The sequence below is a fragment of the Elephas maximus genome, chromosome 12, assembly GCF_024166365.1.
Source record: "Elephas maximus indicus isolate mEleMax1 chromosome 12, mEleMax1 primary haplotype, whole genome shotgun sequence".
Taxonomy (NCBI): Eukaryota; Metazoa; Chordata; class Mammalia; order Proboscidea; family Elephantidae; genus Elephas; species Elephas maximus.
Window position 1 is genome coordinate 3,709,887 of NC_064830.1, and position 21,479 is coordinate 3,731,365.

Sequence of the window (21,479 nt, forward strand, 5' to 3'; positions counted from 1 at the left end):
TTAGTTAAGGCACTCTTCTTATGGAAATGAAAAACTTTGTGTTCTTGAAGATTATATAACAAAGCTTTATTCTTATCTCCAAAAACCTTTGTCCATGCCAATGTTTCGAAATGGATTAGTCATTCATACTAAACATTCCACTCTTGCCGGTTTTTTTGGAGTGTAAAGAAGGTCTACAACACTTAATTCTACTAGTGTGTCAGTAGTTTTATATCAAATGAGCTTCATGCTGTTAGCAGAAAAAGAAACTGAGGCATAGCCCTCAATGCCCAGTTCCACTCAAGATATAAGATTGACACTCATCCACTCCCGGTGTGACTTATCCCAGCAAAACCTGTGAACTTATCACTGATACCTCCCTTGGCCATAATGTCTAGTCAAAACCAAGTCCTGTCGACTGTACCTTCCAAATACTTATTATATCCATTCACATCTTACAAACACTTAGAGAGATAAAGTCAAATGCAAAGTATTTTAGACCAAGACGACACATCTTTCTGATATTACAGGATGGAATTCTTTTATTACAACTAATTGAAGATGAAAGTCGCCTCAGGCTTAAAAACTACAAAATGTGGCAAGACTGTAGCACATTGTCTTGTTTTTTAATATATTCAGGTGGAAGAGAACAAAGAGAAATGTTCTATTACTTCTATGATGTTTCAGAGAGACATTCATGATTGAAATAAATTCTTTCAACTTTTTTAATTAGGGAAGGGAAAAAAAAGTCAGGCAATGAAGGCTGGAAATGCAAAGAAATATTTATTTAATTTGAAATAAACTCAGAAAAAGCTCTCAAAGTAATGAATATAAAATGTACACAGAAGAAATCTTTTATCTAGAATGTTAACCGTAAAGCTAAAACATAAAGAAAAATGATTATTTAGTATTAAGTCATCTTTTCGACTTCCTACAAACTGTAAATTTTATAAGTAGCATATAAAATTACATCCTTGAATGTGTGAATTTCTTGTTAAAACTGCTAATACAGAAACAAGATTAAGGACAAGAGAGACTCATGCTGTGAATTTTCTATTAGGTTTACGATGGAAAAGATAGTTCATCCCGTCCACTGGGAGCCTTCACGAAAAACGAAATGATGGGACTGATTCTAAACAGCACGTCTAACCACCTGTGGCTGGAATTCAACACCAACGGATCTGACACTGACCAAGGTTTTCAACTCACTTACACTAGTAAGTAGCATAAGAGATAATCACTTTCATTTTTCATCAGGATATATCTGCTATTTAGCTAAAATGGTTAAAAAATTTTAATAGCCCCTCTTTGTGTTTAGGTTTAATTAAATTCTGGATATTGTTGAACAAACAATACATTTAAATGGATTACTACAAGCAGTATTTTGAAATTTATCTATTTAGAAGTATTAATATTTTGATTATAAAATGGCTAGGCCTAAAACAAATTATATGATATTTAAGAACTGCTGGGTTTTTTAAAATATTAATTGTGATACGGTATACACTGACAGTAATTCATATATGTATATGCGATAGATTCAGAATGAAAGTTTGATATAATTAGTAATGATAGTAATTAAATACCACATACCAATGCTTTCATATAGCTGCAGTATAAAAATTTTTTTTTTTTAATAGTATAGATGAGGAAATATACCTGGGAGGTGTTTGCTGAGCTATATTGTAAACCATCATATACCTATTACACATATATGTCTGTATCTATATCCACATCTGGAGCTCTGATGGTGTAGTGGTTAGGAGTTCAGCTTCTAACCAAAAGGTCAGCAGTTCAAACCCACCAGCTGCTCCTTGGAAACCCTGTGGGGCAGTTCTACTCCATCCTATAGTGTCGTTATGAGTCTGAACTGACTCAAAGACACCTAACGACAACAAAACTTATCTCTATCTGTATCTATATCATCTCTACCTATCTATCTAATTAACCCTATGTAGTAGGCCCTATTCTTTTCACTAATTTTCTCAGTGAGAAAACTAAACCCAAATAATTTAAGTTCCTTGCCCAAGATAGTGGAGCCAGGATTTTATCTGTAACTCAAAGGTTTATTCAATGTTCTGCAGTGCTTTCCTACTAATCTAAATCAATTAACAACAACAACAAAAAGTTACCGTTAGGTTGATTCTGACTCATAGTGACCCTAGAATACAGAGTAGAACTGCCCCATAGGGCTTCCAAGGAGCACCGGGTGGATTCAACTGCCGAAATTTTGGTTAGCAGCTGTAGCTCTTAACTACTACATTATCAGGGTTTCCAACTAAATCAATAAAGAAATGTAATTTTAAAAACAATGAAGAAGATGAAGGAAGGGAGGGACATAAAAGAAAGACTAAGTTGGATTTTGAAAAAAAGAGGTTTGGATATGATGACTGTCATTTTCAACATTTTTAGTTCCATACAAATACAGTGAACATTTTAACTATTTGGTGTGGATAACTAAAATTAATTAATCAATAAATAAGATTCTTAAAATATACAAACAGTCCAATCCTTCACGAGTTTTATGATTAAAAATCTTTATGACAACCACCACCATGACATAGAATATTAAAAGTTTTGATTTGGGGGCATCAAAGCATGTTAATGATTATTGAGGATTATCCCTTCCTTTGACAGATGAGCAAATGAAGGCCTGGAAAGAATAGCAGCCACCCCTCCCACAAACACAGAGCTAATAACGCAGGTGCCCATGAGGGAAATTAATTGCTTAAAATACCCCCTTGGTAGGAGAAATCACAGTGAAAGAATTGTAAGACTTTGGGCAAAAAGAGGGTTACAGTGACTGACATCATGAGCAAACCAATTTTTTACTTTTGTAAAAATAATGTTTTAAAGGACTCAGTAAATAGAGAGCATATTAATTATATTATTTGAATAGTAAAAGTGTAATGATTGAAATATAAAATTGATTTATAGTTATATACATATTTTTTACTATAATTATACTTTTCAGGATTTCACCCTCAAAAAGTTTCAAAGAAGTCTTATAAAAACCATTTTGCTTTACTTGGATAAAAAGCACACTATTGTGATTTTTTTTTTTTTCTTCAGATTCTGGTTCTCCATCAATATCTGCAATATTTTTTTTTTCTTAATTTTATTACTTGGACCTGTTAATTCACAGTTCCTAGATGCTATATACGGATCTTCAAGTCATGGAGGAATATGGATACTTGAGAAGGAAAACTGTTTGAAAAGTCTTTATATAACTTTCTGAGTTTAAAATAACTAAAGAAATATTCTGTGAGCACCTACATCATTCTTCCAGTTCTCTTGCCACTAAACATTTTTTTGTAGCCTAAGCTTATTTTAAGGAGCACAGTGGTTAAATGCTCCGCTGTTAACTGAAAAGTGGGTCACTTGAACCCACCAGCCACTCTGCGAGAGAATGATGTGGCAGTCTACTTCATAAAGATTTACAGCCTTGGAAATCCTGTGGGGCAGTTTTACTCTGTCTTATAGAGTTGCTATGAATTGGAATCAACTCGACAGAAATGGGTTTTTAAGCTCATTTTAATAATCATGACCCCCTTCTGCCATGGGTCATCAGCAAAGAACAGAAAATGTTGGCCTGGTCTCTACAGTTTCTCCTATATGCATTTCTTTAACTTTATCCTCCATATTGTTCCAAGTCGGGAGGTTAAGAAGCTCAGCATAACCTCTCCCAAGACTGCCGTATAGAAAACGTATCATGATAGACCTCTATTTTATGTCTCAGTACTTTTCTAGACCTAGTTGCTACTTCCTATTTTCCTTCCAGCTCTTTCCAGTTGGAGTAATTGATTCATGAACTCTTGGTTCTGTATTGTGCAAAAGGCGTGCAGAAATAAATTCACGTATACTGGAAACTCAAGAAACTGGATTTATAACTGAGGACGAGTTACTGAACTGTTCCAGAATCCTGACTTCCTCCTTACTTCACTTTTCCAGAGACCATGTGTAGTATTGAGATAGGTTGTAGGCTTCATCAATACATTTCACATATCCCCTCTCATCAGGAGGGATTGCTTCAATTTGTTGTCCTCAGCCCCTGCTGGACCCCATGTGGCTGTTGTAGTTCCATATATCTCCTTGGTATCCAGCACAGCTTTGAGACTTTTTGCTGTTTCTTTCACTCCACTGAGTAACACTGAGAAAAAGCTCGAATCTGTTAATGGGCACTTTGTAATTACAGGGAAAATTTTGGTTACATAATAATACAAACCTTGTAAAAATAGAAAAATATTGGAGAGGAGATTATTGGTAATTTAGTTTTTAGTATGATGAATTTGACAGGCGTAGCTTTTGGCATCTTCCCTGCCTTCTCCCCTTCCCCCTGCAGATACACAGGCACTCCCAGGTGTTGCTTACAGCATTGTCTTAGAGCTGGAACCGATTGATAGATGGCAAAAGTTATTTGTAACATAGAGATAGTACAGATGGCTATATAATCAAAATATTGTCAGCATCATATTAAATTCTTAGGTTTAAATGCAAAGTGATTAAGAAATCCCAAGCTCCCACAAAGTTATTGAAAATCCGAATCAAATATTTATCCGCAAAAGATGTTTGCAAATGATAAAATATTTTGAGCAAATTATTAAAGCTCGAGAATTTGTAAAGACACTTTCAACTATTTTCCAAGTTCTTTTATAATTGCCTCATGTTATTTAATTGTATTACTTAGGGAAATATTCATATATAGATGTTTCAGACACAAAACTGAACGTACATACATGAGTGAATTAGAAAATGACAATAAAGAGTAAATGTATAGCCCCCTTCTTGCTCTCTCTGTGTGTATATATATAGATAATTTTTAGAAATGAGTACAAATAATTGTCATATAGTCTTTAAAATTTACAGCATACTCACATACTTTCTAAATTTGCCATCACAACAACTCTGTGCCTTGGTAAGCCGCTCCTATTACTGTTCTTCACAACTTTGAAATCCGGTCTTAATTTTCAGCAGGTGGTACAACTAGGACTCAAATCCAGGCTTTTGAATTGAAGCCAAGAATTGTTGTTGCATTTACTTTAAAATACTTTCGATATTCCCTCTTTAGTAAGCACTACATGTATTGACTGATATTTATATATGCAAATGAATTGACAAGGAAGAAAAGCCAGGTCATCTTTGGGCCAAACTGGAAAAAAATTAATTAAGGCTGCTAGTAAGAAATTACTGTTTTTTCGAGTAATAGATTAGGCCAGAGAAGAAAAAAGTTCAGCCTCTTTACAAAACAGTATTTTTTTTTAATTACCGATTTGTCTATTTTCATAGCAGACCATGTTCTTCTGGTGTGTAACTATGTGAAGTGGAAGTGTAATCCGTAAGCTCTTTGAGATCAGGGCAATGGGGTGTCCACTTTTTGTATCCCCCTCTGTGCCTTGTGCAGGTGTCCGATTTGTAATCTAAGAAGCTTAGATGTGATCATCATTGTTCAGGTTGTGTTCCATGGAGCACTGTGAGTACACAGAGCTGTCTCAGGGCAATAGGATAAGAGCTTCACCTTATTTAACATAGGCATTTTCATAGTGATGGTAAAAAAAAAAAGCTCTTCAAATATCAAGAAAAAACATATTGATAATGAATTACAATGAATTATTGTGTTTTCTAGATATTTCAACAAATATTTTATAGAAAAGATGGTCTGGAAATTAAAAAAAAAAAATCCTACGTTGGATTTGGAATTCTTTTAAAAATGTGATGCACTTTTGCAGAGCTCCCGAAGAATGCCCCCAGAGTAGTCATTCTTAAGAAACAGTTTACCACAGAAACCTACAAGAGAATTTGTGAATGAAACAGGCTTTCTGGATTGCTTATGTACACTCAGTTATTTCAATAGAGAGAAACATACTTTCTTTCACAATTCAAGAAAGCATTCTTGCTACATGAGGAAACATCTAAAGAACTGTAGTTTAAACAGGCCTCTCCTGCTGCATTGATGGGTCTTCCAGTTATGCGGGCATATATTACCTTTGTACTGAATGTTGAGAACAGTACTGAAACAGAGAAAGCAAAAAACATGGTTCTTGATTCCTTATCAATGATTTGAGAGAGTCACATTTAGTGCTCAAGAATATTGGTGCAAGGAAATGAGAATACATAATTACATTCTCAACTGTGTTATGACATTGGTCTGGAGGTGTTACAGGAGCCAACTGATGACCTGATTCACAGTGACCTATATATATCTTCTGCAGGTGTATATCTTTGCATGAGTTTCCTCTGCTTCCCCAAATAAACTACAGCTCCTTATGATAATATGTGTGTCTTGCATTCAAGGACTTATGATAATAATTTATCCTAGGACTTAAAATCATAATTAATAAAGCTAGGCAAATAGAGAGATGGTGAATAGAGTTTTCCAGAAGGATGAGAGATCATTGAAAGTTAGAATAATCAGAGAAGACCTAGAAATTCTCTGTCCTCTCAATGCCAGATGTCCTTTGCCTCATTCCTCAAGATTAAGCTTCAACGACGTTTCCTACTATATCATGGTTGCTCTGTTTTCTAATTTCCCTAAGCAGAATGGCTTGCTCTGTCTCCTCTGTCCCTATAATCTCTTACATTATATCTTTACATCTTTTGTTTCCATCAATAAAAAGTGAGGTTCTAAAGAGGAGGAATCTTAACTTACCGGACTTTGTGTTACATACCTAGCCACTTAATAAATGATAATTAGTTTGAGCTGACCTAGAATTTGCTTGGCAGGAGACAGATAAAAATCAGGGAGAATATTTCAGGAGAGGGAACTGACTTGAGTGAAAATATGAAGAGTTGGATATGATCTTTGAGGTCATTAGATCACTAATATAAAATTTGGATAGAATGGATAATGCAAGTTGTGAAGAAATAGAGAAACAAAATTAGCCACGTGGAAACCTAATTATGGAGGCCGATAAGCAGAGAAATTGATTATAGGTAAGATCAAGACAGGTCTCCCTAGATGGCATAAACGGCTAAGCTCTGGACTATTAAGTTACCAGAGGCACCTCGGAAGACGGACCTGTTGATCTGCTTCCGAAAGGTCATTGCCTTGAAAACCCTATGGAGCAGTTCTACTCTGCGCACATGGTGTCACCATGAGTCAGAATAGACTAGAAGGCAACTAACAACAACAGGAAGATCAAGATAGAGCCATTAATAATATTTCAACTATGAAATTACACGGAAGTCTGTGATTTAAAGAATGGTAAACTGACAATGGTTTGAATGCTAGTACTTAGAAGATTAAAATGACTCCATATTGTTCTTGCTGTGCCATCACTCACAAATGACTTGGAAAGAAAGAAACAAGATTCCTTGCTGACTTTTACATTAACATGTAATGGACCTGAGCAGAAATATTTAATCATTCTCATTCATATATTGAGTAATCAGGTTGAACATGTTATGTATCTTAAAAAAAGAAAAGAAAGGAACGTGTTGGTCAGGAGTACAGGAGGATGCTCAGGAGTCATGGAAGAAAGCGTAGGTGAACCTTACAGATGGGAACTTTGGCAGTGGCTGATCGAGACATCTCTGGTCAAAGAAGCCAAAGGGATTGGCGCAATTGTCCAATCCCACTGGGAAAACTAGCGCTATTATGGCAGTTTAATCAGGCTAACCTCCCTTTAAGCATATTGGTTGTATTTAATTAGCTTTCCTTTCTCTGATTGCCTACCAGGCAATGTTCTCATTATGATTTGATGCCAATGTAGCTCTCCCAATGGAAAGAGAGTGATTTATTGATGTTGACATAGATATTCTGGTACATGGACTAATTACATTTATTATTTCAAATTAGGAAATTGAAATTCTGGCTTTATATTTTAGTCACATGAGTCCTCCAATGACATGAATCTACTTTAGGTATGCTGACAAAACCAGTTGTGTGATCCTACAAAGCCACCCTCTTTTGTGAGGTTGTCTAAGTTTCTCTCAGGGGGGCCCATTCCCACTGGTGGTTGCAGGCCTCATTTGTTTTTGTTTTAAACTTTTATAGAATAGATTGTAGAGTGGGGAACCCACAGTCAGAAAAATCTCTAAGATATTATTGTAGTAAAAGAAGCTTGAGATTAAAGGATTGTGGGAATAAAAAAATAGACAGGAAAAATGGATGGATATAAAAGTCATTTGGAAGAAACCTTAGGAGGCTATAGATATGCAGGGCAGAGTTGCTACTCATTTCTATGGCACCTTTGTTCCAATTTAACAACAACAACTAAGGTCCTTACTCTGTAAAGTTACAGCCCTTGTAGCAAAATCTACACAACTGTACTAGATGGCTCCAAGGGTGAGTAAAGCACAAAGCCTGAAATCAAAACAAAGTCCTAGCTTTTCAGTCTAGGTAATTTGCAGATCACAGTGTCTTTTTTGGAGAGGGGGGAATGGCGACGTTCACGGGCCCTCTGCACATTCTAGGCCACCACCAGGTTTCCCATGGTTGATAAATTTTAATTTCCAAAATTACTCTCCTCCACCAGCCCTGAATTCTCTATTTATCCCCTTTAGTATACTTAACTCTATTGTAATTTGGACCGTTGGTAGCACAGTGGTTAAGAATTGGGCTGCTAACCAAAAGGTCAGCAGTTTGATTCCACCATCCGCTCCTTGAAAACCCTATGGGGCAGTTCTATTCAGTCCTATAGGGTCGCTATGAGTCAGAATAGACTCAGTGGCAATGTTTTTTTTGTGTGTGTGTGTGTGGGAACGAAGGTGCTGTGTATGAGGAAGAGTAGCTCTGTGTCCGTGTGCACTGTGGTAAAGTAAAAAGCATGGGATTTCAAACACGAAGTCTTTGGTCTATCCTGACTCTGCTAAATCCCAGCCATTAAAGCTTTCTCTAACCCTCCATCTTCTTGTCTGTGAGGTAGGGATAATAATATTTTACCTTGTATAAATTTTGTAGAAACATATATAAATTTGCCTTGAAACAAAGTGCTATATGGAATTAAAAATTATTATTGATTTTTTTTTTCTAATTTCTATTTAAATGAAGTAGGGTATGAATAAAGTAATGGAGAATTACACATGCCTCCTGCTGTCGGAATTCTGAAAGTTGTGGTAGCAAATACAGGTAGTTGTAATGGTAACAACAAACCTGTTACTATCAAAGTCAGTCCTGACTGATAACAATCGTATAGGACAGACCTAGTCGAACTGCCCCACAGGGTTCCCAAGGAGCGCCTGGTGGATCTGAACTACCGGTCTTTTGGTTAGCAGCCATAGCTCTCAAACAGGGTACAAAACGGATTAATTCATATTCATTATAACTCACTTGCTAGGCACTTGTGTGGCATCTTGCTAGGCACTTTGTGTGGCATCTAATTTAATACTGACAAAAACCCTACAGAGTTAGAGATACAGAGCTTTAGAAAAACTTGTCCAAGATTATACAGCTAATGCGTACTGGAGATAGACTTCTAATTTAAGTTTTTCAGAGCATTTTGAACCAAATTATAAACACAGGACCATGGGAGAAGTCTTTCTGTGCTTAGGGAATACCCATGTTGTTTTTAGGTGCCATTGAGTCAGTTCCAACTCATAGAGACCCTATGTATAACAGAACGAAACACTGCCCGATCCTGCACCATCCTCACAATTATTGCTACGCTCGAGCCCATCATCTTAACCGCTGTGTCAATCCATCTCTTTGAGGGTCTTCCTCTCTTTCGCTGACTCTCTACCAAGCATGATGTCCCTCTCCAGGGACTGGTCCCTCCTGATAACATGTCCAAAGTAGGTGAGAAGAAGTCATGCCATCCTTGCTTCTAAGGAGCATTTTAACCGTACTCCTTCCAAGACAGATTTGTTTGTTCTGGAAATCTAGGGTATATTCGATATTGTTCAACAACACCATGACTCAAAAGCATCCTTTTCAGACTTCCTTATTCATTGTCCAGTTTTCACATGCAAATGAGGAGGTTGAAAATACATTGGCTTGGGTCGGGCACACCTGAGTCCTCAAAGTGGCATTTTTGCTTTTTAACACTTTAAAGAAGTCTTTTGCAGCAGATTTGCCCAATGCAATATGTCTTTCAATTTCTTGACTGCTGCCTCCATGGGCGTTGATTACAGGTCCAAGTAGAACGAAATCCTTGACAACTTCAGTATTTTTTCAGTTTATCATGATGTTGCTCATTGGTCCAGTTGTGAGGATTTTTGTTTTCTTTACGTTGAGGTTAATCCATACTGAAGGCTGTAGTCTTTCATTTTCACCAGTAAGTGTTTCAAGTCTTCCTACCTGTCAGCAAGCAAGGTTGTATCATCTGCATCTTGGAGGTTGTTAATGAGTCTTCCTCCAGTCCTGATGCCCTTTTCTTCTTCATATAGTCCAGCTTCTCAGATTACTTGCTCAGCATACAGATTGAATAGTTATGCTGAAAGGATATGATCCTGACACACACCTTTTCTGACTTTAAACCATGCAGTATCCCCTTGTTCTGTTTCAAAGACTGCCTCGTGGTCTATATACAGGTTCCTCAAGAGCACAATTAAGTAACTGTGTGTAAATTAATACAAAATAAAATTTGGGGAGCCAAGATGGCGGACTAGGCAGACGCTACCTCGGATCCCTCTTACAACAAAGACACGGAAAAACAAGTGAATCGATCACATACATAACAATCTACGAACCCTGAACAACAAACACAGATTTAGAGACGGAGAACGAACTAATACGGGGAAGCAGCGATTGTTTCCAGAGCCTGGAGCCAGCATACCAGTCAGGTACGGCACAAGCACAGAGACCTGCTCCACCCCCCTGAACTAACCCCGGGAGGGGGACTAGCCGGTTCCACGGGCGGCGTGGGACGCAGCCGTTAGGAGAAGTCCCCGGGAGGCAGTGACTGATCTTGGAGCAGAAAGAGCAGCACCCGAGCCGGGGAACCGTCCCACAGGGATTTGGACTGCACGCAGGTACGCCATAAACACGGAGAGTTGCTCCACCCCCTGAACTAACCCCGGGAAGGTGACCATCCGGGTCGCGCGGGCGGCGTGGGACGCAGCCGGTAGGAGAAGTCCCCGGGAGGCAGCGACTGGTATTGGAGCAGGGAGAACAGCGTTCCAGCCGGGACACTCGGTCGCGGCACAAGCACGGGGAGCTACTCCACCCATCTGAACTAACCCCGGGAGGGGGCCCACCTGGTTCACGGGGGCGGCACGGCCACGCGGCTGGAGGGACGAGAAGTCCCCGGGAGGCAGCGACTGATTTTGGAGTCGAGAGTGCACCGTCCCAGTAGGGGAGCCTTGACGCTGGGCGTGGGGCTGGAAGCGGAGGATCTGACCGTGACTCCAGCGGGCCAGACCCCCCGGGGGCAATCTCCACACAGACAGCACACATAGGCGACGCGTCCGCGGGAATCTCAGATATAATAGTCTTTCCAAGCAAGACAAGCAACTCTGGCTATATTCTGAGTTGCTACTCTCCTATCTCTCTGTTCCCTCCCCCACCCTCCCCAGGCGGCTTCATTAACATCTGAATAGCCTGAGCCAGAGGGAGAACTCTGATAGGGATCTGACTGCAGTTTTTTTTTTAGCGGATTTTCTGGAAAAACTAGTTTCCCAGTGATGGCTCGGAGACAACAATCCATATCAAACCACTTAAAGAAGCAGACCATGACAGCTTCTCCAACTCCCCAAACAAAAGAATCAAAATCTTTCCCAAATGAAGATACAATTTTGGAATTATCAGATACAGAATATAAAAAACTAATTTACAGAATGCTTAATGATATCACAAATGAAATTAGGATATCTGCAGAAAAAGCCAAGGAACACACTGATAAAACTGTTGAAGAACTCAAAAAGATTATTCAAGAACATACTGGAAAAATTAATAAGTTGCAAGAATCCATAGAGAGACAACATGTAGAAATCCAAAAGATTAACAATAAAATAACAGAATTAGACAACACACTAGGAAGTCAGAGGAGCAGACTCGAGCAATTAGAATGCAGACTGGGACATCTGGAGGACCAGGGAATCAACACCAACATAGCTGAAAAAAAATCAGATAAAAGAATTAAAAAAAATGAAGAAACCCTAAGAATTATGTGGGACTCTATCAAGAAGGATAACCTGCGGGTGATTGGAGTCCCAGAACAGGGAGGGGGGACAGAAAACACAGAGAAAATAGTTGAAGATCTGCTGACAGAAAACTTCCCTGACATCATGAAAGACGAAAGGATATCTATCCAAGATGCTCATCGAACCCCATTTAAGATTGATCCAAAAAGAAAAACACCAAGACATATTATCATCAAACTCACCAAAACCAAAGATAAACAGAAAATTTTAAAAGCAGCCAGGGAGAAAAGAAAGGTTTCCTTCAAGGGAGAATCAATAAGAATATGTTCTGACTACTCAGCAGAAACCATGCAGGCAAGAAGGGAATGGGACGACATATACAGAACACTGAAGGAGAAGAACTGCCAACCAAGGATCATATATCCAGCAAAACTCTCTCTGAAATATGAAGGCGAAATTAAGATATTTACAGACAAACACAAGTTTAGAGAATTTGCAAAAACCAAACCAAAGCTACAAGAAATACTAAAGGATATTGTTTGGTCAGAGAACCAATAATATCAGATATCAGCACAACACAAGGTCACAAAACAGAACGTCCTGATATCAACTCAAATAGGGAAATCACAAAAACAAACAAATTAAGATTAATTAAAAAAAAATACACATAACAGGGAATCATGGAAGTCAATAGGTAAAAGATCACAATAATCAAAAAGAGGGACTAAATACAGGAGGCATTGAACTGCCATATGGAGAGTGATACAAGGCGATATAGAACAATACAAGTTAGGTTTTTACTTAGAAAAATAGGGGTATATAATGAGGTAACCACAAAAAGGTATAACAACTCTATAACTCAAGACAAAAACCAAGAAAAACGTAACGACTCAACTAACATAAAGTCAAACACTATGAAAGTGAGGATCTCACAATTTACTAAGAAAAACGCCTCAGCACAAAAAAGTATGTGGAAAAATGAAATTGTCAACAACACACATAAAAAGGCATCAAAATGACAGCACTAAAAACTTATTTATCTATAATTACCCTGAATGTAAATGGACTAAATGCACCAATAAAGAGACAGAGAGTCACAGACTGGATAAAGAAACACGATCCATCTATATGCTGCCTACAAGAGACACACCTTAGACTTAGAGACACAAACAAACTAAAACTCAAAGGATGGAAAAAAGTATATCAAGCAAACAATAAGCAAAAAAGAAGAGGAGTAGCAATATTAATTTCTGACAAAATAGACTTTAGACTTAAATCCACCACAAAGGATAAAGAAGGACACTATATAATGATAAAAGGGACAATTGATCAGGAAGACATAACCATATTAAATATTTACGCACCCAATGACAGGGCTGCAAGATATATAAATCAAATTTTAACAGAACTGAAAAGCGAGATAGATACCTCCACAATTATAGTAGGAGACTTCAACACACCCCTTTCGGAGAAGGACAGGACATCCAGTAAGAAGCTCAACAGAGACACGGAAGATCTAATTACAACAATCAACCAACTTGACCTCATTGACTTATACAGAACTCTCCACCCAACTGCTGCAAAATATACTTTTTTTTCTAGCGCACATGGAACATTCTCTAGAATAGACCACATATTAGGTCATAAAACAAACCTTTGCAGAGTCCAAAACATCGAAATATTACAAAGCATCTTCTCAGACCACAAGGCAATAAAACTAGAGATCAATAACAGAAGAACGAGGGAAAAGAAATCAAATACTTGGAAAATGAACAATACCCTCCTGAAAAAAGACTGGGTTATAGAAGACATCAAGGAGGGAATAAGGAAATTCATAGACAGCAACGAGAATGAAAATACTTCCTATCAAAACCTCTGGGACACAGCAAAAGCAGTGCTCAGAGGTCAATTTATATCAATAAATGCACACATACAAAAAGAAGAAAGAGCCAAAATCAGAGAACTGTCCCTACAACTTGAACAAATAGAAAGTGAGCAACAAAAGAATCCATCAGGCACCAGAAGAAAACAAATAATAAAAATTAGAGCTGAACTAAATGAATTAGAGAACAGAAAAACAATTGAAAGAATTAACAAAGCCAAAAGCTGGTTCTTTGAAAAAATTAACAAAATTGATAAACCATTGGCTAGACTGACTAAAGAAATACAGGAAAGGAAACAAATAACCCGAATAAGAAATGAGAAGGACCACATCACAACAGAACCAAATGAAATTAAAAGAATCATTTCAGATTATTATGAAAAATTGTACTCTAACAAATTTGAAAACCTAGAAGAAATGGATGAATTCCTTGAAAAACACTACCTACCTAAACTAACACATTCAGAAGCAGAACAACTAAATAGACCCATAACAAAAAAAGAGATTGAAACGGTAATCAAAAAACTCCCAACAAAAAAAAGTCCTGGCCCGGACGGCTTCACTGCAGAGTTCTACCAAATTTTCAGAGAAGAGTTAACACCACTACTACTAAAGGTATTCCAAAGCATAGAAAATGACGGAATACTACCCAACTCATTCTATGAAGCCACCATCTCCCTGATACCAAAACCAGGTAAAGACATTACAAAAAAAGAAAATTATAGACCTATATCCCTCATGAACATTGATGCAAAAATCCTCAACAAAATTCTAGCCAATAGAATCCAACAACACATCAAAAAAATAATTCACCCTGATCAAGTGGGATTTATACCAGGTATGCAAGGCTGGTTTAATATCAGAAAAACCATTAATGTAATCCATCACATAAATAAAACAAAAGACAAAAACCACATGATCTTATCAATTGATGCAGAAAAGGCATTTGACAAAGTCCAACACCCATTTATGATAAAAACTCTTACCAAAATAGGAATTGAAGGAAAATTCCTCAACATAATAAAGGGCATCTATGCAAAGCCAACAGCCAATATCACTCTAAATGGAGAGAACCTGAAAGCATTTCCCTTGAGAACGGGAACCAGACAAGGATGCCCTTTATCACCGCTCTTATTCAACATCGTGTTGGAAGTCTTAGCCAGGGCAATCAGGCTAGACAAAGAAATAAAAGGTATCCGGATTGGCAAGGAAGAAGTAAAGTTATCATTATTTGCAGATGACATGATTATATACACAGAAAACCCTAAGGAATCCTCCAGAAAACTACTGAAACTAATAGAAGAGTTTGGCAGAGTCTCAGGTTATAAAATAAACATACAAAAATCACTTGGATTCCTCTACATCAACAAAAAGAACACCGAAGAGGAAATAACCAAATCAATACCATTCACGGTAGCCCCCAAGAAGATAAGATACTTAGGAATAAATCTTACCAAGGATGTAAAAGACCTATACAAAGAAAACTACAAAGCTCTACTACAAGAAATTCAAAAGGACATACTTAAGTGGAAAAACATACCTTGCTCATGGATAGGAAGACTTAACATAGTAAAAATGTCTATTCTACCAAAAGCCATCTATACATTTAACGCACTTCCGATCCAAATTCCAATGTCATATTTTAAGGGGATAGAGAAACAAATCGCCAATTTCATATGGAAGGGAAAAAAGCCCCGGATAAGCAAAGCACTACTGAAAAAGAAGAAGAAAGTGGGAGGCCTCACCTTACCTGACTTCAGAACCTATTATACAGCCACAGTAGTCAAAACAGCCTGGTATTGGTACAACAACAGACACATAGACCAATGGAACAGAATTGAGAACCCAGGCATAGATCCATCCACGTATGAGCAGCTGATATTTGACAAAGGACCAGTGTCAATTAACTGGGGAAAAGACAGCCTTTTTAACAAATGGTGCTGGCATAACTGGATATCCATTTGCAAAAAAATGAAACAGGACCCATACCTCACACCATGCACAAAAACTAACTCCAAGTGGATCAAAGACCTAAACATAAAGACTAAAACGATAAAGATCATGGAAGAAAAAATTGGGACAACCCTAGGAGCCCTAATACAAGGTATAAACAGAATACAAAACATTACCAAAAATGATGAAGAGAAACCCGATAACTGGGAGCTCCTAAAAATCAAACACCTATGCTCATCTAAAGACTTCACCAAAAGAGTAAAAAGACCACCTACAGATTGGGAAAGAATTTTCAGCTATGACATCTCCGACCAGCGCCTGATCTCTAAAATCTACATGATTCTGTCAAAACTTAACCACAAAAAGACAAACAACCCAATCAAGAAGTGGGCAAAGGATATGAACACACATTTCTCTAAAGAAGATATTCAGGCAGCCAACAGATACATGAGAAAATGCTCTCGATCATTAGCCATTAGAGAAATGCAAATTAAAACTACGATGAGATTCCATCTCACACCAGCAAGGCTGGCATTAATCCAAAAAACACAAAATAATAAATGTTGGAGAGGCTGCGGAGAGATTGGAACTCTCATACACTGCTGGTGGGAATGTAAAATGGTACAACCACTTTGGAAATCTATCTGGCGTTATCTTAAACAGTTAGAAATAGAACTACCATACAACCCAGAAATCCCACTCCTCGGAATATACCCTAGAGATACAAGAGCCTTCATACAAACAGATACATGCACACCCATGTTTATTGCAGCTCTGTTTACAATAGCAAAAAGTTGGAAGCAACCAAGGTGTCCATCAACGGATGAATGGGTAAATAAATTGTGGTACATTCACACAATGGAATACTACGCATCGATAAAGAACAGTGACGAATCTCTGAAACATTTCATAACATGGAGGAACCTGGAAGGCATTATGCTGAGCGAAATGAGTCAGAGGCAAAAGGACAAATACTGTATAAGACCACTATTATAAGATCTTGAGAAATAGTAAACCTGAGAAGAACACATACTTTTGTGGTTACGAGGGGGGGAGGGAGGGAGGGTGGGAGAGGGTTTTTTTATTGATTAATCAGTAGATAAGAACTGCTTTAGGTGAAGGGAAAGACAACACTCAATACATGGAAGGTCAGCTCAATTGGACTGGACCAAAAGCAAAGAAGTTTCCGGGATAAAATGAATGCTTCAAAGCTCAGCGGAGCAAGCGCGGGGGTCTGGGGAACATGGTTTGCGGGGACTTCTAAGTCAATTGGCAAAATAATTCTATTATGAAATCATTCTGCATCCCACTTTGAAATGTGGCGTCTGGGGTCTTAAATGCTAACAAGCAGCCATCTAAGATGCAGCAATTGGTCTCAACCCACCTGGAGCAAAGGAAAATGAAGAACACCAAGCCCACATGACAACTAAGAGCCCAAGAGACAGAAAGGGCCACATGAACCAGAGACCTACATCATCCTGAGACCAGAAGAACTAGTTGGTGCCCGGCCACAATCGATGACTGCCCTGACAGGGAGCTCAGCAGAGGACCCCTGAGGGAGCAGGAGAGCAGTGGGATGCAGACCCCAAATTCTCATAAGAAGACCAAACTTAATGGTCTGACTGAGACTGGAGGAATCCCGGCGGTCATGCTCTCCAGACCTTCTGTTGACACAGGACAGGAACCATCCCTGAAGACAACTCATCAGACATGAAAGGGACTGGTCAGCGGGTGGGAGAGAGACGCTGATGAAGAGTCAGCTAATTATATCAGGTGTACACTTGAGATTGTGTTGGCAACTCTTGTCTGGAGGGGGGATGGGAGGATAGAGAGAGAGGGAAGCCGGCAAAATTGTCAAGAAAGGAGAGACTGAAAGGGCTGACTCAAGACGGGGAGAGTAAGTGGGAGTAGGGAGTGAGATGTATGTAAACTTATATGTGACAGACTGATTGGATTTGTAAACGTTCACTTGAAGCTTAATAAAAGTCATTATAAAAAAAAAAAAAAAAAAAAAATTTGATGAGATGTGGTCAGGAAAGACAGCTTTGAAGTCAGAGAGGTCTTGGATCAAATACCTGTTTTCGTTTTTGCTGTGTGAACTCCAGTAGGTTAATTAACATCTGTGAGCCTGTTTCCACACTGGTAAAGTACAAATATTATAAGCAACTTGAATTTTGCTCTGAAGGTTAGAGATTGTTTCTAGAATACCCATCCCCATGCCTGTTCCACAGTGGACACTCACTAAATAGAAAAAAAAAAATAGAAGCTATTTGGAAACCCTGGTGGTGTAGTGATTAAGTGCTATGGCTGCTACCCCAAAGGTTGTCAGTTCAAATCCACCAGGAGCTCCTTGGAAACTCTATGGGGCAATTCTACTCTGTCCTGTAGGGTCGCTATGAGTCGGAATACTCGACGGCAATGGGTTTTTTGTTTGTTTATTTTACTATTAACCTTTATTCTTATACAAAATGAGAGACAGTTCATAGGATGTGAACCCAAAGAGGCTGACTATATGTTATGGAGGTGGAAATTGGCCCCATAGTTGTATGCTTCACTGCACGATCATCAAAGTAGTTGAAAGTATGAGCCTATAAATTACCAACACATAGCAGACAGCACAGTTTCACATGAGTCTGTGAAACTGGTTTACCAAGAGCCAATGACAACTGAAATGATAAGAAGAAAGACATAAACAGCAACACAGTATGGGATGGCATAGTAGCTTTGATTATGTACACCTCAAAGTGCCTGTTTTATCATGCTGGATTCTTTTTAGTGTAATAAGTAATAGGAATGTTTTTCATTTTACCACTGAGATGTATCATAAGTAATGGAAAGGCAAGATAACCTCACACAATTAATTCAGTTTGTAAAGAGGGCATTATTATAAGATATATTTTGTACAATTCTTATTGGGTTAGAACCTGACCACTTTAGACATATTAGAGATGCTAAAGAATGATTCGATGGCTTTAAGACATATTTGCCCTATAGTCTATATGGAGCCCTGGTGGTACAGCAGTTAAGTGTTTGGCTGCTAACCAAAATGTTAACAGTATGAATCCAACAGCCGCTCCTTGGAAACCCTATGGGTCAGTTCTACTCTGTCCTGTAGGGTCACTATGAATTGGAATCAACTCAACAGCAATGAGTTTGGTTTTGTAGTCGGTATATAACCTATGCTGTACATCTGAAGATTGCCTGGTAATAATCACCATTTTAAGAACACCAGAAACAAGCATAGGAAGTCCCACTATAAATATAATTTGAGACAAGAGAATGGTATCCGTTGCCCATTTCTACAAAATGGTCCCTCCACTCACAGTCTCTTTTGATTGTAGTCTTTTATCCTTTTTGTTTGCCATAGAAACTAAGTGGTGGAGGTGGGATTATTTAGCAATTGACAATTGATTTCTGAACAAACTACAACATATTTTATGGAGGAGCAAGAGAAAGCCTAGAGTTATGAGCTTATGAAGCTGTCATCTTGATTCTGTTAACATGCTGACAGAATTAAAATGACACCAATATGAAATACACTATTGTGATGAAAGAAAGGCTCCAGATGTATTCCCAAGGCCAATAAAGAAATGCTAAGTGTTGTCGTTGTCATGCTTCTAAACTCGCCAGAAATATTGCATGAAATATACAAACACTGTATGTAATCAATTACTGAAGACAAACCTGAAGGTGAAAAATATAAGTCAGAATCTATAATTGGAAGTTCTTCAAATCACGGCTTGATAAAGAGAGATAATTCTGTCTGAATAGATCGATGTCATTTTCTTTGGCACCCCACCGCCTGCTTCTGTCTCAACCCAGATGTGTCAGGAGTCACTCTGCCTGTTTCTAAAGCAGGTTCTTCTGATTCTCAATCTCACTGACTGTGAGTAAGACTCGAGTGCACTATAATATGCTCATTTAGTGATTGATTTATTATTTTTCTCTGACAGCTTACTTTTGGAAATCCTATACAAGCTAAGTGGCAGTTCTTGAGTACAAATTTCGGAATTTAATTTTATAATAAAAGTACATATGCACAAAGTTTCCAAACTAGAAACACTCTCGGTTGTGATTTGTAACCAGTACTGTTTTAAAACAAAATAAACCAAACTGGTGAAAGAAGAACCATTCATCACCTTTCCTGTTTTTATCATGTATTGTAGTCTAGAGAATCATGTCAAAGCAGTGTTTCATCCAATGGGAGTTTTTAAAAATTTATTTACAATTGTGCTACAAACAAGGAAAAATACGGAATGGAGTCAAGAAAAGAACCAACTTACACAATATTTCACACTAATACTAACAGATTTTTTTTTTCTTTAAGTTTCACTGAAGGGTAAAATGATGGTAGACATACTGTGCTGCTTAAGTCTCATCACGTGATGTCCAATTTGCAAATAAATTTTTTCTAACCCCTGGGCTAGATTTTTTTTTTTCTTAAATGTCATGATTTTAGCAGAGAAAACTGTTGTACCCACAGATGATTTTATAAGGATGTTTTAAAATAATAAGCAGTTATTTTGTATGTTAGTTTTCTGTTGCTACATAACAAATGACCACAAACATGGAGGCTTAAAATGACACACAGTTACTGTTGGGTCCAGAGTTCGGGTCCTGAAGCCTGTGGTCCTCTTCCAAACTCAAAGAATTGAAAGAATTCAGCTCCTTGTGGTGTGGGACTGGGGCTTTCAGTACCCAGTGGTCACTTGCAGTCTGTGCCTCATGACTCTCTCTATAGGAAGTTCACTTCATAGAAGCTTGCTTCTTCAAAGCCAGTGGGAAAGCCCCTCACCTGATAACCTCCCTTTTGATTAACTCAAAATGGGGCCTTAATTACATCTATAGGATACTTTCATCTTTGTCAGGTTCCACAGGCCAGAAGCAAGTCACAGGTCCTGCCCACATGCAACAAGGAGGGATTATACAGGGAATAAACACCAGGAGGCAGAGATCACTGGGGGTCATTTAGGGGAGTCCATCCATCACACTTTCCTATTTGGGAATGTTGATGTTTAAATTCATGTTAGGATAATTCTATGGATCATTCTACACGTTTCTTCAGTTAGTTTAAAAACAAAAAAGTGTGTGGGTGTGTGTGTGTATGTATGCATACCCACACACATCTCCTTGCATATATAAAGTATAATTTTATTTAGAAAATATAAAATTTGATTTTTTACATGTAATTTTATTTATTCATTTTAATTTTCAGGAAACATTTCAGTTCATGCTTATGAATATATTGTCAGCAAATAAAATATAGGCTGTAAAGCCATTTCTGTATTGCCATAGATAATTTTTTTATCCTGAAATGTTTGTAAAGCTTGCTCCTGCCTGTAGTTCCAGTCTTTCCTTAGGCGTTCCTTCCTCTCTTTTTTCCCACTCGGACTCGATGGCACTGGTTTAATTAAGGACCTACTTGCAGAGACTTAGAGTTGCCTGGAAGGATGGAGGATGAGCCTCAGGCAAGTGCATAGCAGGGCTGGCCTGCCCTTCTCGCTCACCAGCAGGAAGACTTACAAAGGAAGGTCTCACTCTAAGATAATGAATTTACCATGAGAAGTGGTCTTTAGGGAAAAGTGCTGGTTTTCATGCCATACAGTCAAGCAGTAATCTTAGAATGTGCCCCCGATCAAATTGTTGA

At 38.1% G+C, this 21,479-nt stretch overlaps 1 protein-coding gene across 1 annotated transcript in view; it reads left to right on the top strand.

The window, feature by feature from the left end:
- The window catches only part of CSMD1 (CUB and Sushi multiple domains 1), a 2,087,969-nt gene that overhangs the window by 1,687,187 nt on the left and 379,303 nt on the right, over nucleotides 1-21,479 (top strand). Inside the window, exon 23 of the mRNA XM_049902971.1 lies at nucleotides 1,040-1,196. Within this exon, the coding sequence (XP_049758928.1) occupies nucleotides 1,040-1,196 (157 nt within the window). The remainder of the gene's footprint in view (nucleotides 1-1,039; nucleotides 1,197-21,479) is intronic.